The sequence below is a fragment of the Phaenicophaeus curvirostris genome, chromosome 3 (genome assembly GCF_032191515.1).
Source record: "Phaenicophaeus curvirostris isolate KB17595 chromosome 3, BPBGC_Pcur_1.0, whole genome shotgun sequence".
In the NCBI taxonomy this organism is placed as follows: Eukaryota; Metazoa; Chordata; class Aves; order Cuculiformes; family Cuculidae; genus Phaenicophaeus; species Phaenicophaeus curvirostris.
The window spans coordinates 8,252,977-8,280,554 of record NC_091394.1 but is presented as its reverse complement, the minus strand read 5'-3'; the positions used below and the strand labels follow the sequence as shown (position 1 = coordinate 8,280,554).

Below are 27,578 nucleotides of genomic sequence, written 5' to 3'. Positions count from 1 at the left end.
GGCAAGACACACAGATTTCAAAGAGGAATTTCCCAGCAGCCACTTCTGCTTGTAAAAACGCTCAAAGTAACACTACCGAACACACTTTTCTCACCCTATGAGTCATGCAATTCTTAGGTTAGATCGGTGTCCTGGAGTTGTGTGACATTTCTTGTTTTCTCGCTCCCTGGTGTGCCATCCCTAAATGTAGCAGTGACAAGCCTGTCCCTGAGAGGGAGCGTTCCTCCCTGTAGACAGGGAAATACAATCTGTGATCCCATGTGGCTCTCAGCCCCAAGCCAGGCTTCTGCACAGGGAGCTCATTGTCGGGGGAGGGCTAGAGCTTGAAAGGTGTGATGTCTGTGGCTTTTGATAGCTCTTTGAGTGACAGCTCTGTTGTTCTTTCAGCAGTGGAAGCTGGAAGAGTGATCTAGGGGAGTATCACTTGAGTGCCTTTATACTCTCCTCTATATCTCAGTGAGAGTTCACTTGGAGAGGCAGGTTATTACACAAGTAGGCTCTTTGTTGCTCTAAATTTTTTTCTGGAATGCTTCCCCTGCTCTTCCCAAATAAAGTGTCTGGAATAAACCAGCCTGGGTGAGTCAAAACTACCGTCCTTGTACAGAAAAAACCCCAGCAGTTGCCATACAAATTTCAAGACAGAGGAGAGCATAGAGTTTCAGCTTTGTATAAATGTGTTCAATGTGGCCTCAGCTACCTTATTTTGTACCTTACGATGCGGGAAGTAGGAATTCTGCCTTTGGGTTTCACCTTGAATCACAAAAAAGATATTCAAAGCTCTTTATGTTCTACAGTGTTTTCACAGGCCACCTGGTGTAATAGCAAGAGTGAATATTCAAGGACATAGTGAGTAGTTCAGATCCAACACTTGTAATGTGTACGACAGCTGCTGCTTTCCTCCCATCTCAGGCATAGGAATTGTCAAACTCTAAATTGTGAAACTAAATAAAACACTCTTAACTCTAAAAAAGTTTAAGGATGCAGCACTTAAGGAAAAAGTCAGAGCAGCTTGTTTTCTGACCTCTCAGCTGGAGCAGACCAGGCACAGTCTGCTGCGAGGCTGCTCAGCGTGTGCTGAGCCTACCCCTCCCAAGGGAGGGGAAGCACAACCCTGACAGATGGCGAGGGAAGGCCCTAATCATATAATCGTAGGTATGCATCCAAATGTGCGATAACAGATCGTTTGTTTTATCCCTTCGTGTGCAAGTTTACCAGAAAGTGGCACGTCTTGCAAAGAGCAGGGAAAACAGCCTTGTTGTGAGGAGCTCAGAACACTCAGTAACTTGGCCACGTCCATGCAATAGCTGGTGTGCTGCTCTGCTCCTGTCCTTTGGCTGAGCATGTGTCTACTCTGGTGGGGGAATTCTTTTATTTCTCTCATGTTACGCATTTAAGTTTGGTTATTGTATAAATTAGGAAGGACCACCCAGCCCTCAAAAGGAGGACTGCATCATGCAGGTTGTTCTGTATGTCTTAGCAGCCCCCAAAAACACGGTGTCAGAGACTCGGTGGCACCGATCAGCTCAGTTGAACCTGTCCAGAGACTGGAGCTACTGTCAGTAGTTGGGCTGTGCATCACCGTGCTGACACCAGAAGCCACTCTGGGGAAAGAGGTAGCCATCTAAGGTTTTCTAAGTAACTGATTTGCTGTTTTGTTTTGTTTTTCTAATTTGTGTTCTCAACTGCAAAAAAAAAAAGTGATATTGCACATTGCATAAAATTAAAGCTAGATAGGTAATGTGCTTAGCTAAGTGTAGTGAAACACTTCTTATGGGCATCCATGAGAAAATCAAATTAAAGGCTAGAATATTAAACATACTGGGGGAGGAAAAGGTCACCGTGATCTTCAGTCTGATTCCACCAGAGTCAGGGCTGGAGTCTGGGTTGCCTAGGTCCCCAGGCTGTCTTTCCTGTCCTGGTGGTGGCCAGTCACATCTTCTGTCAGGATTGTATGGAAAGCTTAAATGCTGAACCTGCAGATGGAAGTTGGGATTAGGCTCACTGTCTTGGGTGTCTTGCATGTTTCGGCTACAGATGAACTGTAACCTGGTGAGTCACAAAAGTCTGACAGCAACGCTCTTCCCAGTTGTTTCTTCCGTAAATAAACACTGATTTGTGAATTTGACTTAAGTTCATGAGCAACTTTTGGGTTAACTAAAAATACATTCTCTAATAATTTGATAATGATTCAAATCTTTCTTTTGCCAAATAATGCACACTGTGCCTAGTCAGACTCAGTTTCCAGGGCACCAGAGAGATAATAATTGCATTTATTCCCCTTGGATAAGAGATCTGAAAACTCTGCTGCTCTGTCATCTTGTGTCTCTTCGCAAATCTCATAGATTGTCAAAATAGATATGCTGCCATCCTATGGTTTGCTGTCCCTTATCTTTGAATTAGTGCAGTAGCACAGTATATATTGAATTGTGCCTCATGGACTCTGACATTTCAGCATTCTGAAATCAAGTTCAAGAGGCAGCAAAACATGGCCACAACCTCTCTCATCGGCACCTCCACCTCCTGCGCAGTCCTGGCTTCAGTCGTCCCTCCTCTGGAGAGACTCTGACAGATGGAGCTGCTGCTGGGCCCTGGGCTGCTGCCAGGGGGGAATTCTCTGCTGATCAGTGACATCCACGTCCAAACCTGTCACTGTCTGGATGGCCCTTCAAACCCTCAAAACTCCTGGGAGCTCTCACGGGAAGCCAGCCCAAGCCTGTGTGTCTGCACATGTTGATTTCCTGGCACACTCACTGTAGAAAATGTAGAAGTAAATCAGAGCACAGGTACTAAAAGGCACACAACAATTAATAAAGTTGTTTCGTAATTTGATAATTCAGAAAATTCCTTGACATGGTGGCTGCCTGTAGTTTCACACATGCAAAGCTATTTCCCGCTGTAAATTTAGAGTCAAGAAAACCACTTTGGTTTGGAACTCTGCTAGAAAGAGGTGATTCCAAGTGATAAGTCAAATAAATATCAGCTTTTGTTTGTAGTCAATTTTACGTATAGATAAATATTAGTGTTTAAAAAAAGTACACTTACACTCTGTTGTACCGTATGACTTCAAAGAATAACTGACTTTGGCAAATAAACTCTAAGAATGATGAGGATTTTCATTCTCTGAAAAGTTAATCATATCATAAAAGAGAGTTAACAACAGAGTAGGAAAACTCTTAGCTGAACAGAACTGTTACAGTTACTGCATATGTGTGTATCCTAAAATATAATCACTCTGTACCTACTGGACTATTTGTTTGTATCTGTTAACTTCTAAACGGACTTAAAGGTAATTCAAATTGCTGACAGATGTTTCAGTGTATATACAGTTTGCTTATGATTTTCAGTTAAGATTTTATGCTAGAGATATTAAAACAAAAAAAATGTGCTCTCATATACAGCCTTATTTCAAACTATCAAAAAATTTATTAAACATCCTAAGGAACAGTAATTTATTTTAAGAATTAATGTAAGCTCTGTATACTTGCATTATCATAGCAGTCATTATCCTTAATGGACAATCTGCCTTCATTGTTGTATATTTGCTTCTCCGTTTCCTGAATGAAAAGTATGATGATGATGTTAACAATTCAGCTTTTAAGAAGTAATTGTTTTAAACTCAAAGTCATTACTTTTTATTTCTTTGTATAGCTCTTTGATACATAATACATAAATACCTGAGGTATTTAGGTGTTAAATCCACATTAACTCTGTTCCTTAATCTCTATGCAGAGATAGAAGCCAGTCTAACAAGCAAAATATGAGAAATGTAAAATCAGAAAGCTAAAAACAAACGGTAAAATGAATCCATTAAATTAATTTTATAAGCTTTTAAAAATGCAGATGTTTGAACTTTTTATGGAAAAATCTTCATGGGCTATAAAGTGACTAGATTTTTTATAAGTTCAGGGTACTTAATGTATGACATTTTATGTGCTGCTTGCTTGCTTGCTATGTCCTGTTGGCTAAATATCATTACTAACATAGTGAAATAAGCCCAAGGTTAAGACTTAGCTTTTATCCTGACTCTAAGGCTGACATACACTGTTTGGCCTTTCTGTTTGTTTTGCTTTATGAAGGACTGAAAGATAGGGCTTGAGAACCAGCTATGAAGAGTAATTATCACTTGCTAGATATACTACTTTCATAACTCAGGATTTCCTGTATGTTGTGTGCACAGCAATTCAGGACTTCAGAAATAAAATACTAGACTTCAAATTAACGAAATAGTTATGTAGGAGTTAAAGTTCAAGGTAATATTTCTTTGGGCAAAACAGGTTTTTAACTCTAATTAAAAGGCTAAAACCCGTGGTAATTTAAATCCTTGCAAAGGTAACATATTTTTCTTCCTTGGTTCTTTCTTGTCTGGCAGCTTCTGCTGAAGAATAATCTTCTATCTCACCTGACATTTTCGTCCGTGTTTGAACTGTAATTCTTAATCTCAGCATTTCTGTCTTTAAACAAAGAAATGGTTGCCAACAAGTAGATAGAAATTCATGAAAAAGGTTTTGCTCATTCATTATTTATAAGCTGCTCTCGTGATTTTTTTAATTGGAAACTTGCAAAGTGTAGTGGTTATTGCTGACATGTGATAAGGAAAACTGAAAAGCTTCCCAGTCCTGCTTGACAAGGATATATTATGAAATGTACGATTACATTAAATTACTAAGAATTTCTACAGGATCCACAACATCAATGTTTCTATATTTATTCTGAAGGAAATTAGCTTTCAGGATGCTTGGTTTAATTCAGTAATGTAAAAGCATTTCAAATAGCATTTCCAGCTTTACTGCTAGATTGTTATTTTGTGAAAGAGTTTTCAAAATGAGTGAGACAAAGGTAAGATAGATAGGTTTGAAGAGACTTTGCAGGCAATTTGCACAAGACTTACTGAAATATGGGCAATGTTCTCAGACTTGTCCTCGGTTTAGTCTCCAACTGAGTTTTTTCAGTGCTTGTGTTCAGCCCGTATTCTTTCCTGGGACTTGTTCTCTGAATACCCTTGGTCATAGGATTGCTGTCACTCAGTGTGGTACATTAGGTCGTCGGGAGCCTTTGCAGTAGCCAATAGAGGAGAAGAGAAAGAGGAGCTAAGGCCTGTCAGTGTTAGGTGATAGCTAGGTGACTGACAGCTTGAAGTGCTAAAATAAAAGAATCACTCTTTAAAAGGGAATCTGACCAGAAGCAAAACTGGAAAAAGGGAAGCCTCAGTACACCACAGTGTGGGATACTGTGTTATTTCAGAGTGCCCTAACTGTTGCAGGCATAAATTATACTGGTGTAACATTATTATATTGGCTTAACTGCCTCACCACTAGGGCTATTTCACCCTTTCAGCCAGACTGCAATACCTGAAGGTGTGACAAGCTTTAGATATAGACAAAGTCTTAGCATTATTGAGAGCTAGCTAACATTGTCTCCATAGAGGAAAGCAAAAGAAATACATCTGTCCCATCTCATGCATTGCAAGTGCTTTCTCGCATCCTTAAACATCTCTCAATAGAAGATATCTTCATGAGTTGTGAATAAGTATGCTTTTAAAAATGTAGTGGAAATGGAAATTGTGACATATGGTGAAAGGAACTAAAACTAAGTATAGTTTCATCTGAAAATTCTCAGTGTAAGTGATTATCAGTCATACTGGCAAACATGTTTTTGTGCATTTTGGTAAGTTTATTTTACTCAGTTGATGTCTGTTGCGGGATTATTTTTGTTTTTATTCAATGTGAACACGTAACTACCTGATATACAACTAAAAATCTGTTGTAGTAACATTGTGAAATGCAGCCCAATTCACTGAGTGGTAGATCGTCAATTTGTCTGGAGTTGTTTAAATTAGGCTATAATATTCTGTGATAAAAAAAAAAAACAGAGGGAAAAAAGCCCCATTTTAATTCACCTTTAAGAGTAGTTCACTTCTTTGTTGGCAGAAGACTTTCAACTTGACCATATTAGTAACCTATTCTATGACAATTCATTAATGGCAAGTATTAGTTGTTTATAATTATGTGAGATATGCATAAATTTCAGTCACATATTTCTGGGCCAATTTTCTTTGGGCTGGCTAATTTTCACAGTTTTCTGTTCCCATGTGAAAGAACAGCTACAGATTGAAGTTATAAAATCACACCATTCCTGTCATGGTATGGACAAAAAGTATCTCACAAAACAAGTATATTTCCACTATATTTTGCTTCCTCTGTTTAACCTGAGCAGGGTTGCACTTCAATACATCTCTCTATCATGAGTATGGAAAGATCAAGTTAATACTGAAAGGACTACAGAAAGAAGCCAGCATTGCCTTTGAATATAGCACAAAGCATTTTGTTGGTGTATTGGTTTGAAGGAGTTACACTTCCTCCTGTCCATTTGATGTTGAACACACAAAGACTTGGACAGATCTGAGCTACATAGTACAATCAGTATACTAACTTGAATAATTCAGAATTTCAAAGGAATGGCATACAGAGAAATAGAGTCTGCAGGCCCATTCTTAGCTATGTTGGCCTATTCAAGGGAGCAGACAGTCATACTGCTGCCTCTTTGCTTCATTTAATTAATATTTTGAGGTGACTTTGTCACTAATCACCACTTGTGCTTGGGAACTGAAAAACCAATAGCTGTGGTTTGCTGGGAGTACAAAAGAGCACAAAGGCTACTTGTGTCTCCCCATCAGCGCTCCTGTAATCATACTATGATATATGTAGTATAACCTTTTTATTAATAAAAATATAGCTTATTCCTTAAAGAGCTACTTCCCACAATTGAAACTACTTTAAGATATCAAATATCCTTTTGATGTTTCTTGACTTACACAAAACTTGACATATGGTCTGTGAACTGTTGTTTTCCATTTCACAGAATCACAGAATCACTAGGTTGGAAAAGACCCACAGGATCATTGAGTCCAACCATTCCTATCAACCATTAAAACATGCCACTTAGCACCTCATCCTCCGGACTTTTAAACACCTCCAGGGATAGTGACTCAACCACCTCCCTGGGCAGCCTCTGCCAGTGCCCAATGACCCCTTCCATGAAAAATTTTTTTCTGATATCAAGCCAGAACCTCCCCTGGTGGAGCTTGAAGCCATTCCCCCTTGTCCTGTCCCCTGTCATTTGAGAGAAAAGGCCAGCACCCTCCTCTCTACAACCTCCTTTCAGGTAGTTGTAGAGAGCAGTAAGGTCTCCCCTCAGCCTCCTTTTCTCAAGGCTAAACAACCCCAGCTCTCTCAGCCGTTCCTGGACTCGCTCCAGAGCCTCAACATCCTTCTTGTGGTGAGGGGCCCAGAACTGAACACAGGATTCAAGGAGCAGTCTCACCAGTGCCGAGTACAGAGGGAGAAGAACCTCCCTGGACCTGCTGGTCACACCGTTTCTGATCCAAGCCAAGATGCCATTGGCCTTCTTGGCTACCTGGGCCACTGCTGGCTCATGTTCAGTCGCTGTCAACCAACACCCCCAGGTCCCTCTCCTCCAGGCAGCTTTCTAGACAGACTTCTCCTAGTCTGTAGCACTGCATAGGGTTGTTGTGCCCCAAGTGCAGGACCCGGCATTTGGCCTCGTTAAGCCTCATCCGATTGGTCTCAGCCCAGCGGTCCAGCCTGTCCAGATCCCTTTGGAGCCTCCCGACCCTCCAGCAGATCAACACTTCCACCCAGATTAGTGTCATCCACAAACTTGCTAAGGGTGCACTCGATGCCTTCATCCAGGTCATTGATAAAGACATTGAACAGGGCTGGACCCAGCACTGAGCCCTGAGAACCCCACTTGTCACTGGCCTCCAGCTGGATTTCACACCATTTCCCACCACTCTCTGGGCCCTCCAGTCAACCAGTTTTCCACCCAGGAGAGTGTGCGCCTGTCCAGGCCAGAGGTGACAGTTTCCGAAGCAGAATGCTGTGAGAAACTCTGTCAAAGGCTTTACTGAAGCCTTTTAGGAAGACACATCCACAGCCTTTCCCTCATCCAGTAGGCAGGTCACTTTGTCATAGAAGGTGATCAGGTTAGTTTGGCAAGACCTGCCTTTTGAGAACCTGTGTTGACTGGGCCTGATCACCCGGTTCTCTTCCATGTGCTGTATGATGGCACTCAAGATCACCTGCTCCATGGGCAAGGCATTGGTAATGCAATTCCTAGGTACTAAATGCATTTAGTGTGTGGATGGGCTTTGTGAAGCTGCTGCTGGAGATCAGAGGATTGCACTTTTATTCCAAACTAGTCTTAGGCTTCATATGTGGATTATGATCATGTGAAAGGCAAATCAGTTTTCAGAACTGCAGACTCCATTTTTTGATGCGGTAGAGCAAATGCCTAAGAATCCCTGCCAGATTTGCCACCCAGTCTACGATTCTATGTAAACAATTTTAACAATAAGAAGTGTGTTTTATATAAGGAAAACTTCTGCCTCCTTAATCAGCCTGTGGATTTTAATAAAATGGAGCTAGCTGCTCCATTCAGCAGAGCTGAACAGGCACAAGCACTTTGAATGAGGAAGGATAAAAGGTTAATGTGGAGCTGTTGTGTGAAATACAGTCTTTTCAAATTTGCCATCTAGTTCAAGATTGTCAGCTTCCTAAACCAGTGCCACAAAGAGGGTCATGAGCTCAGAATTTAAATGTAAATTGGGTTGTGCATGCCCAGACATAGAGGCCTGAAAGGAAATTTTTGGCTCTGCTGTGCCACCTCAGTCATCAGTCTGTCATGAAAATGTAAAAGTTTTGATGTAAATGTGATAATTTAGTAAGTTTCTGCACTTCTAAGCCATGCCAAACACCCAACAGAAATAGAAGAAATTAATTAATGCCAGATATTATCAGAAAGATGGGACAAAGGTGTGCTGGAGTTCCAGCTGCAGTGGCCAAGGCAGCAGCAAAACAAAGTCCCTATATCTGCATTGCTCATCTCCATTAGACAAGGCCATATTTGTGATGATAGTCCCAAAATAGTTGATGAGATTAACGGTAAAATTTTAGCTCAAGTGCACGTTGGCTTTAATTATATAACGTAGTATGTTTTTCAGTCAGGGTACTAATGAGCTGCTAATTCCCAGTCAGAATAAGGGGTTTGATTCCCAGTATATCTATTAGCTATACAGTCTACTCTGTACTGGCTGGAGCCTGCCACTACGACTCCCCTGGGAAATACTTCACTAAGCAAGATGTCCTAGTTGTTTAAATGGGAGTGGAATGTCTGATTTAGCTATGTTTGTTCTCCTAGCAAAATGTCCTGCATGGTGTGAGCCAGTAAGCAATTGTGTGATCTTTAAACTGGAGATGTCTGCACATAGTAACAGCAATTTCCTGTTTATGTAAATGAGTTCTTAAAAATACTTTGTATTTCTTTAAAGAATCTGAAATATTTCTTTCAATGATATCAGCTCTCTGGCATTCTGTTTTAATAATTCATGCATTTCAGGCATATTTCTTTTCCTTTTGACGTACTGTCAAAAACAGAAGGCGAAATCAGTTAAATAATTGAGAACATGTGAACTGCCATAAACAATCCCTCTTGGTTTTTTCTCTGCAGAAAGAAAGGAAGTGAAGGTGGGAGAGTACAATGCTGTGGCTGACACACTGGAAATAATCAACAACAGCATCAGGTTTCAAGGTAGGGGAGGAAACAGGAAAGAGGTACAGGAATGGCATATGTAGCTCTATGTTGTTTAGACTGCATGCTGTTAAATAACTGTTTCAGGACTTTTCATATCAAAAATATGTGATAGTGTATTAGGAGAACAGGAACTGATCTCTTCTTAAAAAAAAATTAAAACACTGAAGGAGCACACTGAAAAGAAAATCTCAATGTTTTGATATTGTGTACCTGTTTTTCATTCCAATGCCCAGGACAAATTCAAAATTATTTGTATACACCAATGTTCTTTAATATTTCGTTAAGCTGAAGATATGTCTTGAATTTCATCTACACCAATAAAATAAATAAAGTTCTATTTCATCCTCACATCCCACTCCCCCAGTTCATCTCATCTGAGGGATGCTATTGTGTGCTGTGTTTGCATACACAAGGACAAGGTGGATTTTTCATTTGGGAGGTGTCTGTTAGACAATTAGGCTTCATGAGATCTGTGTGGTTTCCCCTGGAAGCCGTGGATAAATATGAAACTGATGTATGCTGTGCTCTACAACATATTCTTCCAGTGTCCCAACACCCAAGGTTTGCATGAGCATGTCTGAAGTTTCATTGCAGTGATGTAATCCATGACTGCTTGTCCATGACTGCTTGACTGCTTGGAGCTTTCCACCTTTCCTCTTGTTATAGTTTGCTGAGCTTAAAAGAGCACAACTAAAGGTACTTGTCTGGAGAATGAAACTTTGGAAATGAAGAATGCAGAATCCATCCCAATTGCTGAAGTCTGGGACTCAGCAGGTTATTTTTGCTACACGGAGGAACTGATGATATAGCTGATTGCTGATTCAATACCATTAATTCCAGAGGACGTGAGCAGCATGCACCAAGTAACAGGACACAGGTTTTGTTCATAACTGCATGCCTTTATGGGCAGTGGATAATAGGAAAAATTCTCCGTTCGGGCCTTTTTCAGTATCAGACTCCCTAGTTCTTATTCTGACCACACCTGGTGTTTCTTCCACATTTAGTCTGTCTTTTATTTGTCTTAAGATGCATGTGACTCACAAAAAATCTTCTCCATCTACTTTTCATTGAGGCAGTCACATACTCATGTGGAGGATGCTTTTGTTACATCTTCCAGGCAGTATAAAAAAACTTAGTAATTTCAAGTATTTGAAATTAAAAGTAGTACATATAGCCCTGTTCAAACCATTGCATAAAATAGCACATGAGAACAATTATTCATTATATTACAAGTAACAGAATTGAATGGCCATTGCACAAATAAGAAAATACATTTTATAAAATCACTATTTGTTTATGTTTAATAAATAAAAATCACCAATGTAAAGGATGGGTGGACAAGGCGCTGAGGGACACGGTTTAGTATTTGATAGGAATGGTTGGACTCGATGATCCAGTGGGTCTTTTCCAACCTGGTGATTCTATGATTCTATGATACTTGAGATATGGTGTGGTCGGGTTTTTGTTTAATACTAGTTCTTTTAGTTCAGGCATGCATTTTGATGTATTTTTAGCTTCTAACTTGTTGCCTAATTTTGTGTAGTGTCATGCACTGTAAACACATGCTCTGAGTTGGGAAGGGGAAAAGGGAAAATTCTCAAGTACTTTTCTCCAATTTCCAATCAGTAAATAGCCCCTTGACTGCCACTTTATTGTGATCACCTGAAAGGAAATTCTTTTGCCAAAATGTTGGATAGCAAGTTTCCATTGTCTTTTTCTGCTTAACTGGTGTGGATAAAAGCTATTTTGTCATATAACTCCTTGAATCCTTCTAGGTGCAAAGCAGAAGAGTGGACATGAAATTTAGCTATGGCAGCCTACGGCTCTGTGATAAGCGGGTCTGCAGAGCTTTGCCTGTGCAGCCAGTTTGTGAAATGAAGCTGCTCTGCCCTGTGTGGTTGTCCTCACAGCCCCACGGAGAGCTGATGTGAAAGGACAGGCTCAGCCACTCTAGGGCACACAAATCCCTTTCTGAAGGAAGACAGTGATGCAAATAAACTTTTGCCAATCCCCTGCCCCAGTGAAAAATTTAGTAAGCAGGTAAAATGGAGCATGAGAAGCAGGGAATGCAGTGCTTGTTGCTGCTGTCGGAAAGTAATTTTTCTCATTAGACCAAGAAGCATTTAATTAGTGGGAGCTGACTGTCAATCAAGCACATGGCTTTAAACATAGTTTTTTAAGTTCAAACATTCAAGTACACATCTGCGGGGATTTGAAAAGTGGATCTGCCCTATAAAAGCTTTGCTATCCGTTTTCCATATTATTCCATTCTGCAGAGTCCCAAGGGCACTAAGGACCCTGCTTGCCCCCCACCTCTCCAGGGCTTTCCTCACCCTGCCCGCAGCCCCCCAGGGCTCACCCCCATTCAGCCCCCCAGGGCCATCAGCCCCTGCCCCAGTGATGCCACACCAAGGCTGATCTTCAGATGTGGTATCTAGACAGACTCTTTGACTTTGTCTTGGTGATATGCAGAGACACGATGACCTCTGTTTTCTACTCTTTTCTCTGTCACTTGATTCAGGAAAGCAAAACCTCCTGGTAAACCTCAGAGCCATAGTATGCATTTTAGTGTTTATTTACACTTTAAAATAAGCATAATTAGCATATATTTCACAGAGTTCTGCTTTGGAGTCATGTTGTGTTTTTTCTTCCGAAGAGGATGTTTACCTGCTCCAGAAATGCAAACCTTCTTGTCCCATGTGACTAACATATGTCTATCAAAGTCAATGGTTTCATCAGCTACTGATCTGGTTTACAGTTGCTAAATCCACTACATCGAAGTATGGTACTGAGGAGAGATGCATATTTTCTTAGAGAAATTCTACATTCTGACTGAGCTTTAAACTTTTTTCTTCTTGTAATTCTAGGACTTGAGCCTCCAAAGGATAAAACAATTATACAAGAGGAGCTACGCAAGATCTCCCTGCCTCTCTACAGCATCCTCTCAGCCCTCACCATCCTAGGAATGATAATGGCTAGTGCTTTCTTGTTCTTTAACATCAAAAACAGAAATCAGAAGTAAGGCAATTCTTGTTACTTCTGTCACTACTTCTCTTGTATTTAAATGCCATGTTTGTAGAGTCTGTCATCTATATATGTGTGTAAGGAAAATATTAAAATGCGGGAAGATGATGTTTTAGAACTATTTAATTGGAATCACTGTGTTCACATTGAAACAGGTTGTCAATCTGTTAAGACGAGTTCCTTTATACTGTCTGGAAAGTATAATTTTTTTATTTATGTTTGACTGTCCGCTATTAACCTTAACCCCAGATAATTAATCTGACAGTAAAATAGGAAGTCTTTTTACTAAATATTAAAATATCTGAAACAATATAAAACCAGCAAATAATATGCATGCCTATAGATTTCATGGAGTCCTACAAGAAGGCTTATCTGTTTGCCTGGTTACAAAGAGCTCTTCTTTATTGCTGTAATATCCTAGCAGTAATCTTTTTCTCTTTAATGCACTATCACCTTTTGTCCATAGACTAATAAAGATGTCCAGTCCCTACATGAACAACCTTATAATCCTTGGAGGGATGCTTTCTTATGCATCTATTTTTCTTTTTGGTCTTGATGGATCCTTTGTCTCCGAAAAGACATTTGAGACGCTTTGCACAGTAAGTAATTCCATATACTATAGCTGAAGATAGTCTTGCAGGAAGCTTTAAAAGAAATGCAAACAGAAAAGTTCAGTACCTGGATGTCTCATTCCATTTAATCACTGATTGTCTTAGTTCTTTCCTGGGATATTTTCTGGGACCAAATTCTAAAACATGTATAAAGATATTTTATTATTGTTAGTAAAAGCTTCAGGTGCATTGGAATTTGGCCTCAGATGAAAAGAGTAGATGTTCTTTGTTGTTTTGAAATAATATACATGAAGATGATTTATTAAAAGATGTGTCCGTAGCATGACTACAGTAATATCTGGGAAGTTGCTATGTTTTCCTTATAGGTTCTGTATTATTTTAGTCTCCTTGACTGCTGCTTTTCCAGGTCTTTTTATTCAGTTTTTTTGGCTGAATCTCTGAAGACTTCTACTACTATTTTCAGGCTGAACTATAAACTCACACAAGCCTAGATCCATGTAGAACATATTCTAGTTAAATCAAAACAAGCAACTCTGAAACTAAATTAACTACATCCACCCATATGCTTGTAATGTCTTAATTGCTCATGATGATAAAGATGTTTCTATGGTTTAGATTTTCTGCATGAACTGATGGGGAGGAGGGATTGGTTACTGTTGCTTTTTGGCTGTTATCATAGGCTGATTACACACTGCAACCAGCCACCACTTCCGACTACAGTATGTTCTCAGCTCCAGCGTAAGAATAAATTGTGTGACTAATAGCAGCATCGTTGTATAGTAGCTAAAGTTCCATGCAGAATTTTGAGTATTGCTTGTCACGAAATATCTCATAGAAGTCCTGCTTTAACAAAAAACTGGAAAGGTTTAAAATGTGAGGACCAAAGACTCAAATACTTTGTCTTACCGTTGTCTACAGTAGTCTTCTACTTTTGTCGGTGCTTCTTTATAATCATTGTTATTAGGCAATGCACTCAACCATTCAAAACAGAGGCTTCCAAGCGAAATAATGGAAGCAGCCTGACATTGAGAGACAGTTTCAAAGGAATGGAAAGAACTTCACTGCAAATATATTCCTTCCAAACCCGATACAAATGGCATTTAAGTTTATAAAATATTTTCTCCTCAAAAAATCCTAAGACTGTGCTTGGCCCATTGCCTAAGAATATCAGACTTATTCAGGAGTTATCCTCACTATGTTTTTGATCCTTCTTCAGGTCTCTAGAAAAGTGCATTCAGGCACTGCTGAACATAAGGAAAGAAAGTAGGAACCAGAGGTACTTATCAGCATGGAGCTGTACTAGGGAACAGGTTTCCATCCAGATTTGACTATATAAAACTAAATTTAACTCTTCCTTTAAATGTGAAACAGCTCAATTGTAACTCTGAAAAAAATGAACCAACATCCAAAATCCTATGCCTCTGAGTCAGAACATTTCTGCTATCTGATTTTCCTCTAAATTCCTTCTCAGAATGTAACCATTACTCTCATATTCTAAATGTGGCAAAATTTAAGTGAAGACTGCTTAGTTCTATCTTATCTCACATACGTTGTCTTCTTTTCCATTTGCGTCTGTCACATTATGTTAAATCTGTTTGTCTGTCTATGTAAAGATCTGGATGGGCACTTGAGTAAGATCAACTGCTTTACTTAACTGACCAATAAAAAAAAGAGGAAGGGGAAAATGCTGTATTGCATGTAAAGTCACATGCCTTAAACAAGGATTTTTCTTTTTCTTTTAACATAGTTAAATGTGATATCAACAGAGCAGGGTCAGACAGATTTCTCCCCAGTCTTGGTTTTCCAGGTTTTGAGTCTAGTACAGAAACATTTCTTATTGTGCTTTCCTGTGCATGGCTTCTGATTTATCTTATAAATCCCAGCTCTGTTAGTGATTACTATTACACTCATGGATGCAAGAAACCCTTCAGAAGCAAGCTATTAGGATTTTTTTTTCTAACTTCTGGCTCATTAAAACAATTCCTACAAAACTTCCTCCTCCAATTTTTTTAATGGGACAGGTTATGCTTCTCTAAAAAATGATCTTTACATGGCCACCATTGACTGTGACAATGCACTTCCCTTGTGTCTAGAAAATTCTGAAATGAATTCTGAATTCTTTTCTGTTCATTAACTCTTCTGTCTATCCTCCTTTCTCCCCAAAACATCCACTGAGTGCTGGGTACAGCGTGTACATTTGGTGCCATGTCATGAACATCATCTTTCCATACGCTTAGTGATTTCGTAAGGACTGCTTACAGATATAGCTGCTTATAGGATCTGGTCAGTACAAATTTCTCTTGATCATCCATTTCCTTGGAAATGCATGATTTTGATTACACTTTCTAGCCGCATTAGACATTACTTTAAAATTCCTGCTTTATGTAAGATGGACTGTGACTTAGTTTTTAAAAGAACCGGCTACAATGGACAGTGGTCAATAAAAGCCATTGAGCCAAAAACTTATAGGTATAACAACTATATGTCAGGCACAGAGCCACATCAATGAAGGGAGAGATTTTTTTTTGCAGGGAAGTAAAAAGTTTGATTCAGGTTTTATAAGCACATGCAAAAGTAAAATCTTTCATTTAGCTTTGTTACATATAAAGTCTCTGATTAATTTTCTGATAAATTTTTGACAACACTTGTGGAAGTTCTTTAGATACTTCTGAGTCTACATACAAAATTCAGGAAAAAATGTTTTCAAATGGTAGGCATTACATGCCAAATCTGCTGTATGTTCTTCATCCATTGCACAGTGTTTGTAGTATTGTTTGGAGGGTAAAGTGCTTTGCAGACTCTGGCCTTTTTGGCTTTTCTTTAACCTGTATCTACATATGGGATATGTTTCATGCTGTAATATTCCCAGGACACTGAAACATGATTCCAAATTACAGTAGCACTGTAAGTGCTAATTTTGAAACATGATTCCAAATTACACTGCTAACAGTGTAAGAGGCAATTTTGAGTGCTAACTCAAAATTTTCAAAGAATTTCTATGATTTATCTTGGCATGGCCATTTTCTGTGGAAAAGTAATCAAGTATGTTTAAATACATAATATCTTGTGTTCTTGTGGTAAGAATTCATAATACTAAATGCAGCATTTAGCCCCATGTCAGAGTTAGAGATTAGCTGTCATATAATGGGAACTCCAATTACATGAAATTAAAACTATCCAAAGCAGTGAATTCTGGGAAAATGGTCAGTGTATTACGGTAATAGAAATGTTAGATCATGTCTTACTTAGTAGTGACTCTGTTGGTTTTACAGAAATAGGAAAAGCAATACAATATTTTATTAAATAAATATTTATTTAATAATAAGGAGGAGGGAGCTGGGCTCTTCTCCCAATTGACAGGGGACGGGACAAGAGGGAATGGCCTCAAGCTCCGCCAGGGGAGGTTTAGGCTGGACATTAGGAAAAAATTCTTCACAGAAAGGGTCATTGGACACTGGAACAGGCTGCCCAGGGAGGTGGTTGAGTCACCTTCCCTGGAGGTGTTTAAGGCACGGGTGGACGAGGTGCTGAGGGGCATGGGTTAGTGATTGACGGGAATGGTTGGACTCGATGATCCGGTGGGTCTCTTCCAACCTGGTTATTCTATGATTCTATGATTCTATGATTCTATGATTAAATGAATATATAAGCCAAAGTAGAAAGTGTTTCAGGTATGAGGGAAAGCGGGAGAAGGAAAATTATCTATCTTTGTTTTTAAAGTCAGAATTACCATGGTATCATAGCAAAAAGGAAGCTAGAATTAAGGGTGTGAAGCGAGATGTGATGCCAAGTGGAAAAATGCAAGCAAGTGGAAAAATAATTGAAAGCATTCATTATATGGAAGAGAGACACTCAAAATTAGCAATGCCAGTGACACATCCTATGAATAGAGTTTAAGCTGACATACTAAGTAGAGATACTTAAAATAGAGAGAATATCAGCTTTGATGATAATGTTTAGACTTCTGTAATACGTTCTACTGAGATTTTCACACTTAATATGTTTAAGACAAGTGTAATGGCTTTGCATGTTGGAACTATGGGGTGAAAGGCTACTACGGCCCTAAGGACAAGCGCGGCCTCGTCTTTGTTCTTCATTTCCCTCAAGTATGTTAATAAAATGGTGTTTGCATTCTCTGGATGTAACTGATAGATTGAGGCTTAAAAGAAGACTGTTTTAAATCCTCCCAGTCACAACAGAATGCCCTTAGTCTCTACCCAGAAAGGTTTGGTGTATTAGGTAGTAGTAGATTGAACCACTCTGCTTCTCAGTCCTGGTAGTCCCGACGCGTAGCAGCACTTTCTCCTACAGAGTGTGCTGCACTAAGTGGTTGGGGTGATGAGGAAGGGCAAATGATCTCTTTGGAACAGTTCAACACAGGATTCACACTGTTCTGGAAGATACCTGTTCTGGACATAGTGATTGTCTCCCAGTCTCCTTTACACCCCAGAGTTCTGCAAAGGTGTTACGTCAAAGATGAAATTATCTGAGTCTTGCAATTCACACAGTCACTAAAATTAAGCATGGTTTATCTTGTTTATCACACTAATTAGCATAATTGATGTGAATTGCCAAAGTCAATTCTGTGATGCTTAGTGATCTCACTGAGGCCTGTCAGTGTTTTGCTTTGTATCAAAGTAGACTGAACACATGAATATTTTTGCCCACCTATGGAGTTCACCATGACCTCATCCATTCCAGATTGTGCTCAGACTTTCAGATTTCAACCAGTTGCTTTCAGCCATAATGTAGGCATTTGGAAACAGGCTTTATACAGAAAGAAGGAACCAAACAATGGAGTGGGGTGGAAAGACAGAAAAGAAGGAAAGACTAGAGATACCGGTGATAAAGTCCAGCTTCCTACTGCGCTGTGTGTGACTATCTGGAATTTGTTTTTCTCAGTCAGACATCTGGAGAACATGTACAGTCACGACAACTGTAGATGTTAAACACACTACATTCTCAAAGGGACCTTTAAACGTATCCAAATATTCAGAAGCACTTGGAAGTTTTCAGCTAATATTATTTTACTTAAGGGTAATGAACAGTTCTCACTGTGTCTTGTGAAAGGAAGGTTTTAAGGTTTTTTAGTAATTTTTCATAGACTTGTGTCTGCCCTGCTGACAGAACAGCTAGGCTAGCTGGAACTCCAAGGTCCACATTGCACCTTTTCTTAGGAAACCCTGAACCTGTGCAAGGTGAGGATTGCAGGGTGGTGTCAGAGTGGAGAGACAACCTGAAAACCATATCAAACAGAAGCTGACAAACTGCAGAGAGAAGCAGCAATGAGAAGCCAGGTATTAGAGGTTATGGAACAGGGTGAGGGCAATGCTGAGGCATTTTGCTAAAGCTCTGAAAGCTGTGGTGCTGGTTGAGAGCAGCTCTGGAAGTAAAGCAGGAAGAGGGTGAAGATGGAGGTGTTTGAGGGATGAGTGGACAAGGTGCTGAGGGGCATGGTTTAATAATTGATAGGAATGGTCGGACTGGATGATCCGGTGGGTCTTTTCCAACCTGGTCATTCTATGATTCTATGTATGGACTTTTCCTTCCTCCCTCCCTTCCTTCCTCCCTTCCTCCCCCTGGGGGGCAACTGATGGAAAGGAAAATATCTGGGCAGTGCTGTCTCAAAGCTGAGGCTCTCTTGGTGTGCTATGGGCAAGAGCCACTTGGACTAGACTCTGTGGTACCAAATAGTATCTGTTCTTCATATTTATTTAGTAGTTGATGATGTGCTCCTTATTCTTACCCTTTATGCTCTTCAGGCCTTGTCATAGGTTTTGGGTTTTTTTCCCTCATTTGGACTTTATATTTGTCTAATTCTTTTCCTCAAATTAATTAATTTTGGCCAGAAATTTAAAAAGCAACATATAGACACTTATCTCCTACTGAACTGCAAAAGAATTTGGGACTCTAATACATTTCTTTTTCTCTAGAAACCATAGACTTTGTATTTTTAGTCTAGCCTTTTTCATTCTGCATGTATTCTTTAGTTTATTTCCTACTTATTTGTTTAAATGTTAATTTTAATCTCCCTTTTATATATAATCACTTCCATAATTGTCCTCACTGTTGTTTAGTCTGAGCCTGATCTCTCTCCTCTTTAATTCAAAGGAAGTTCTGTTACTGAGTTTAGCATGAGCCTGGTCACATTCTATTATGGTAAATAACAATCTTTTTTTGAGGAAAAGTAGAGATAAAAGTTACAAGGCTGAATAGATCCTTAAAATCCTTATTTCATATGCTGAAGCAAGTACCCCACAATATTGCCAGACATTTATTAAGGTAATATGGTTAGAACATTTTGCCTCTCCCTCAGTAGAACCATAGCCAGATTTTAAAGCCTCCTTATAGAATCAGGAAAAATTGTGGTATCTTTTACACTACCCATAGATCAATTCTGAAAAATCATGTGAAATATTTTAAGAAATCACCACAGGACACCTCACAGTATGTGAAGAACCACTGTATTCAATTTATGTGAAAACTGCAGGATTCAATTCTCTAATGTTATTGCCACTTATATTTTACAAAGAACTGTGCCAGTGACTCACAAATTCTAAAGAATGAGTTAAAAGTCATAAACACTTGTCATAAAATGTTTGGTATAAATGAGAAAAGTAATTCAAATGGATGAACTCATTCTTTGGGTCCTGCCTGTGCTCACACTGGGAATTTTGCCATGGTTAATAGAAGCAGGATCAAGCCCCAGTAAAAACTTGTTGAGATGACACACTTTTTTTCCCCATAATTATGCTTTATGTCCCCAGTTTGCCAGGAAAAATAGAAGGTGCTTAATTTTCAACTCATGAGTAGTCCACAGAAATCAACACAATTTTCTACTTAAAGATAATCATATTCTTCAGGGCTAAACCCGCAGCATACTTTATTCTCACATTTGTCATTTTTTAGTGCTTAAGTCTAATACTAAGATTCCACCAAGCACTCATCACTAATGTTCAGCTGCAACATAACCCTGTGGGCACTGCAGCTTCCAACCCATTACATGTGCCAAACTGGCTAATTATTGATATTCCCAAGATGAATCAGTCTGAGTGTCATAAACTAAGCTGGAGAGTGTCTTGGGTGTCAGGTCTATGAAAGAAAGATTTGAAAGATTTTATTTAAAAGAAACTATTAAAATTAAGATCTTGAGATGGTAAAAATGACGCTTTCCAGAATCTTAAATCTGAGTGATTCCTCTCCAGGAACATAACATTAATGTTCCGCTGACTGAAGAAGAAATTGTTGAAGGACCAAGCTGTTTTGTGATTTCATTCCAATAACAGTTATTTAAAAAAGTTTGTGGCTTTTTATGCAATGCATGGATGTTCTTTGTGCTGATATTTGGGTTTTATCACTTTCTTGATCAACTGCATTTGAAAGTTTTGTCATTGTTTTCTTGAGCTTAGTACTTTCCAAGGCATTCCTCGTCATTTCGTGACTGTGTGGGCTTCTAAATGCATATACAGTGGTGGTCAAATATGGGAAAATAATGAAACTCCTTTGAAATTTAAACTCTTTTCATCAATTCAGTTCATTTTCTAAGATAGACTTATTTTATAATTTTATAAGGAATTATAATTGTGTTTAATTATTTAAAATAAATTCAAATATTGTTGTTTATCAGGAAATTAGCAGTACCTATAATACTGTTTTGTTTGTAAGCTTCATTCTTAGATTATATAATCAAGGAGTGACTTCTACTTCTTTGTTCAGGATGTTTCACCACTTACTATTTTCCCCTTACTAACTGATTGTTCACAATTAGATATCTTCGTTTATTAATAATGAGTTGTAATGTCAAATAATTATGTGGCTCTGTTACACAGATATATAAATAGTAACTACATCACTATTCACATAACAAGATGATTAGAAAGGTACATGTAGATTTGTTTGAAGATACCAAATAGGAGCATTCAAATGTAGGCTAGCCAGCTAAAGTTCAAGGTTGAGAGGGAATACGATTCAAATGGAAGTGACTTTATATAAGTCTGTTAAGCTATCAATGCTTATTATATATTGGAGTAATAGTCTTTACAAAGCAGGAGATCTTTAATACGTTATGGACAGGTTTAAAACAAAGGCTTTTGTTGCAAAGGGAAGTTTAAAATAAATGCTCCTACAAGATGTAAGGAGCATCTTGTTCCTAAATGCTAAATTCTTTACCTGACCTTACAATATTTGTTTAAAAATTAATGCTTGACAAAGGTGGATTTTTTGTTTGTATTAAATAAAAATCATGTCTCTTCCAAGTCTGGAAAATTACCCAGGGTAATATGTTTCTTTGTGGAGATATTTTCAGTGTGTGGTGGTCGTGAACTGTGTGTTGTCTGCTGAATAATTGATTTCTAGCTTTTTCAGCTGTCACAGGAAATACACCTGTCACCTGAAATACACCTGTAAGGTGTATTTTGTATTTTTACAAATTATCCTTCCGTAGCAGAATAGTAATGCCTTCAGGTTTTGTATGCAGTTTGGAGAAGGGATTTGAATGCAAGTGTCCCATATTCTAAGGAGCTGCCTTTCCTGCTCATTTGGTGTGTGCTGGGGGAAAGATGATCTTCCCAAGCCTCTTCTGTTAAAATATTTCTTTAAGAACTTCCAAAAGGAGAGAATTACTGATGAGTTGTATAACATCATGTTCATGCTCTCCAGTTGTTGGTATTATTTTTATCATGTTCCTTCAAATGAATGGGATTTGGAGATGTAGTACATTTAAGGATATAAATGAGAAGATATATGAATTTCAGAAGCTTTTGCTGTTTTCTGAATTTTTCGTTTTGCTGGTTGTGTTAATGAATTACAGCAGACAAATTCAAGGTCATTTTATTCAAAATTAAAAATTTATTTCCATCTGAAACTTACCATCTCATTCTTAGCAATGGCAATTTCATTTTAATGAAGTCTCCTGGTGTATTTAAGCTAGAATCTTTCAAATATAGCCAAATTATATTATTCTCATTTGCACAATTCAGATCAGGAATACATGAAAATTTTTGAACCAAACATGCTAGAAATAACATTTTTCTGAATATCACATTAGAAACATATTATGAACATAATTAAATTTATTACTGTTCCCAAGAGGCAATTACTGTTTCAGTGAGAACAAAACAGAGTCTTATTAGAGACATGAAAATACCATGTATCTGTTTGCCAAATATATCACTAAACTGCACACGAAAGAGCTGAATAGTTATTAATAGCAGCAAAAAGATTGAATGCTAAGTATGGTTATCACAGTTCAATTGATGTGAAGTCAAAAAAAGATGTAACTGGCTAATATGAACATGTTGATATGAAACGTATTTTTTAAATCACTCAGGGTTGCTGTAACTGTGGGTTTACTGAAGTTATTAGCATAATGTATGATAATGGCTGACAAGCAAAGACTTGAACAAATAGTTAAGTTACAAATAATACTTTGCTGACCTAAATATCTATTTTTTTCTTTTTTTGTTATATTTTTTATTTTCAGTACCACATTCAAGAATGTCAAAAAGTGGCAAAACTCACATGGTTTGATTCTAGTTGCAGTTGGTTTAGTGGTTTTATTAATAGCAAGATTAACCAGCAATTAGTGAACTATATGTTCAGGGTCAATATCAGCAATGCATCAGATGAACCACAACAATAGATACTAATATAATGTTAATATACACATACAAATATCTAAATGGTTTGTACATAATCCTAATATTTTCTAATTAATGCACATGCTGAGTTACATGCAGACACCTCCTGCTCACAGGAGGCGTGGGTAACTACCACACCCTTTCTTCTGGGATTGTAGGTTCCCCTATACACAGCAATCCTGTGGGAGATGTGGGCTCCCTACCTTTCTGTGTATCTCTGCAACCTGACCGTGCACTCTCCTATTTTGAGAGCCAACCCAGGCGGAGTCTCTAGAGGGAAGAGGAGATTGTTCCTGCTCCTTATGATTTCTCAGGCTCTCAAATTCAGCTGCAGGCTCCCTGCCGTGCCTCTTGCATGGTTTTACTCTCTATAGACTCCAGTTCATCTCTGGGGAAGAAAATAGTCTGTTCAGGGCAAAACCACTTTTAAACGGCAAGACCTCTAGGGTAAAGAAAATAGAAATTTCCAAGAAATTAGACAGAGCTGTGCAGAGTTTGCTACAGCTCTGTAAGTCATTAGGTTAGCTGAAACCAATTCAGAGGGGAGGCACCTACCTACAAGGATGCTATGGGGAGATGGGAAATCACACAAAAAAATCTTGTAACTTGTGTTCTGTCCTCTCTGGTCAATGTGAGGGCTTTTTATTAAAAGCAAAGTCTTTCTGGTTTTTACTCTAAAGACTTTTCTAGTTTAAAAGTATTTTGGTTTCCTCTGGGAAGTTCACTGCAAGGTAAACGTCTCAATAGGTCTATGCCAAAGTGGCGGCCAGCTCAGGGTCCCATTACTCCATCATTCTGTGTAAGCTCACCATCTCATTTTTCTTAGGCCTATGTTGCAGGTGTTATCTTTAATTCAGGTCTTGTCTTTGAGGTCTGTCCACCAAAACTATGTTTCTGCTTTGCCATTTTCCCCTTATCTTTGTAGAATGCTCAGGGTCTGCATTAAGTGATACATACCTCGCATAGTACGGTTTCCTCTTATTTAGTCTGAATAACATCTCTACTTCTCTGTTATTTTCTGTTCAAAATGTCACTGTAATATTAGCACCCTGGATACTTTTTGTAGTTTCAGTCTCTTGGTTTCCTCCACTATTCTTTCCTCTGTCTGCACGGAACAAATTAAAGTGAAAAAAATGTACAATGTTGTAACTGAGTTGTGGTTTTATATATGTGGAAGAGATTGTTAATTCAGCATCCAGATTTGTTATACTCAGAGATGGGGTGGAGAGAGGAGGAAAAAAGCAAGAAAGCAATGAATGAGACAATTCTGAAATGTCAGCGTTTTCATGAAGTTGTATGAGTATTTTTTCTCAAAATCTTGAGAAAAAAATGGCTGAAATGATGATACCCACATTGTCTACTGAAAATTAAATGGCTTTGTATTCTTTTATATATACTTTTCTTTTAGGTCCGAACATGGATTCTTACAGTGGGATACACAACTGCATTTGGAGCAATGTTTGCAAAAACATGGAGAGTTCATGCAATTTTCAAAAATGTGAAAATGAAGAAAAAGGTGAGGGGGAGTAAACTCTTTTCTTATTGCTCTATTAATATAATTTTCTAGCTTTTGTTGCCTTTCCTGGGTGGCCATATTTGAGCTGACTCTGCTCATGCGTTGCATTCAAAGATCCTGAATGGTTTGATATTGGAGCATTCTTGGTCTTCTCTTTAGTCTCTTGAGAGCTGGAGTTCAGCATCAGCCCTTCAGTCTTTATAATGAGAGGTGAACAATGGAGATGGCTCTAAACTGTCAAAGTGAATTCAGATCTTCACTTTTATTTAGTGTGTCGTTTCAGAATCCAGAGGTCTTGTTCCCATAGGTCCATAGTTGTTACGGAATGTTTTCTGTTTATGTCTATATGGAATATGGGTATTACACACAAGTTTCTGATGAGATGGTAGGAAGAGGCAAGAGAGTGTGTTGCCTATACAGCTTTCTGGTTTTAATTTTTATTGAAATTGCATAGGCTTCCCCCAAGGCTGATTGGAATTGAACCACAGAAGTAATCTCCAGCATTTTTGATACAGACCATTTTCTGTAAGCAATTAGGTTCAGCTTAGCAATAGCACAACCCTTCATGTTTATATTGTTCATTTGATAGTTTTCATGTGGAGCTTCTTTTTGCAGATGAAGAGCTTTTAATCAGATAGCTTTATTTAAAAATGAGAAAACTAATGAATAGAAATAATTTTGGTGGAAAAAAACATTCAGAGAAATGTGCATGAGACAGAGAAACAAAATTAATATTATAGAATGGGAAGTAGTGCCAAATGCAGTTCCTGTATGCAGCTGAATAGATTTATTCTAATAAGTGTAGAGAGTCATTTACACCCAAAATAAGTAGAACAATATTCCCTTGTCAGATTCCTCTATTTCTGTCCTGTGTGCAGTACTGGAAGAGCTGTATTACTGTTTTTTTTCATTATTACTATATTTTTTTTCTACAGTCTCAAGATGTAGGGAGTTGCTGTCACCACAAGATACACCTTTTCCTAAAAAGGTTTGGGCTTTAGATAGACATGGATAGATAATTAACTCAGTTTCTGAAAGAATTTATGTTTCAGATTATTAAAGTGGCTGGAACTGAACTCTGGAAGTGAATCTAGCACTCTGGCATCTTAACAACACAACCACCTAGTCCTTCCCTCCTATTCAGTCATGCCAGGCTTACTTAGGACTTTGTTAATTAAATCCCGAACATAATTCAATGTAAAATGTAATGAAGAGTGACTAACAAATATTGTATGGCTAAATAACATTACAAGAAATTTCTGTACCAGAAATGGGATAACCTGGATGGAGGGAAGTGGAGACCGTGCTTTCTGCACCTGTGCGAACAGCCCACTGTAATATACCAGTTTATGCTACCAGAGACCAGTATATATTTTTCAAAGATCTTACACTTCCTATTTTAAAAATTTTTAACCAAAGCTTAGCCAGTATTTTGCCTTCTTGAAAAATGAAATTCTATATTGGAAATATATTTTCAGCTGTGTTTGTACAAATCTTTGTAAATTAGTGAAGTTACGCAAGATCCTGCCAGTGTAACACATGAAAGAATTTACTTACTAACCCTTGTTATCCTGAGAATTTTATCATTTCTACAATCCATACTATTCCAAATAGAAATTAACAGGTATTTCAATGGACTGTCGCTAAGTATTTGGGTTTTTGGTTTTTTTTAAGGAAAGATTTCATTTACATAGAATCATAGTATAGTTTGAGTCACAAGGAACTTCTAAAGGTTATCTAGTCCAATCCCCCTGCACCTTCAACTAGATCATGTTAGAGCTTCAAGTTGCCACTCCAATTTAACTGTCTGTTAATTAAAAATAATGTCCAAATTCTATGTAGTGCCTGTTCTTCAGCAGGTCCATCAACAATTGCAAATTGCAATTGCTTATTCACAGATAAGCATTAAAAGTGGTTTAATGTCAGTTAAAAAGATAGTGACTGGTATAAGGGAGATAAACTTTCGTATCTCTGGATGTTGACCAATGAGATGCTTCGCTTTAAGTGACACTGGAGTGGGTATTAAGTAAGGAGAAAAGAATTTGATAAGTGAATCTATTTATCTTCATCAGATGGGGCAACCTTATGTCCAAATTTTTACACTTATTTTAAGTGTACGACATGGCTTCGTGAAGGCATGAGTGGATTTCTCTCTCATTGTGTGAAAATATATAGAATTTTAAATAACAGTAACTATAGCCCTATTTTAGTGCAGTGGAGAGTGGAATTAAATGATTTAGAGAGTCCTGAATTAGGTGATGATTTGTGTTAGCTTCTGTTGCAAAGCTATCAAAAATCTATTTTATTTTCACCCCTTTATACATAGACTCCTTTGTTATTGGAAAAAATAATAAGATTCAGAATACTCTCCTGCTATCAGACTGCTAACTGACAAATCTTGCAAATTTCCCAGAGCTCTGTTAGTATCTTTGCTAGGGCTCAAAGGAAACAAATTAAAAATGTATTAATTTGAAGTGGATCTGAAACAGAGAGGTGCAAGGAGATCAATTTTTGTCAAATAGAAATGACAGAATCAATAGGGGAAAATAAATTATTTTTGAGTTTTAAAGAAGCTAGTAGGAATAATGGAAAGTATAATGAAATTAGTACTAAACATAACTAGAACACTTATAATTGAAGTGCAATACTGTTTTTTAGAAGTCCCCTTTCTGTTGGTTTGGACAGCAGAATATCTTCTGCACAGTGAGAGGAGTTTTTATGTTTCTTCTCAACAGCAGAGAAGGACTGGCACTGGATAAGAGGAGGGAGAGGAGAATATCAGTGGCTGGAGAGCATGTGGTGTCCTGGGGAAGCTTTAGGTAGCTGAAGACAGCCCTTCTGGTAAAATTTAGAAGGTTGTAAAGCTGTCTTTTCTGCTGGAAACTGCACTGTCTTGGGTTTTAGGGGGCATTAAAAGCAGTCATGCAAAGTGACTGCTCCCGCACAACTCCAGCATGACCATTGACTTCTGACAAATACCAGAATAGTAACAAATTCAAAGCAGTGGGTTTTAAAGCCTCCGTAAGCTTTGTATATCTGCTGCTACAAAGACAAGTGTTTGACCATTCCTAAGTGAATACAATAAAGCTTGATGATCTGGCTCACAATGTCGCTTGTTGCAGTTGATACCGGAAAGTACAATACCTCTTGGTTGACATTGCTATGATAAGCTTGTCTTACCCTTAACGGAGTACATTCTAACTCTGTCTATTTGTATTT

At 38.2% G+C, this 27,578-nt stretch overlaps 1 protein-coding gene across 2 annotated transcripts in view; it reads left to right on the top strand.

Annotated features, from left to right (window-relative positions):
* GABBR2 (gamma-aminobutyric acid type B receptor subunit 2) overlaps positions 1-27,578 on the top strand; it is a 457,827-nt gene that overhangs the window by 286,772 nt on the left and 143,477 nt on the right. For both annotated transcript variants that reach the window (XM_069853337.1, XM_069853338.1), the window contains exons 9-12: positions 9,526-9,606; positions 12,477-12,627; positions 13,100-13,232; positions 24,252-24,359. In XM_069853337.1, coding sequence (XP_069709438.1) covers positions 9,526-9,606; positions 12,477-12,627; positions 13,100-13,232; positions 24,252-24,359 — 473 coding nt within the window. The remainder of the gene's footprint in view (positions 1-9,525; positions 9,607-12,476; positions 12,628-13,099; positions 13,233-24,251; positions 24,360-27,578) is intronic.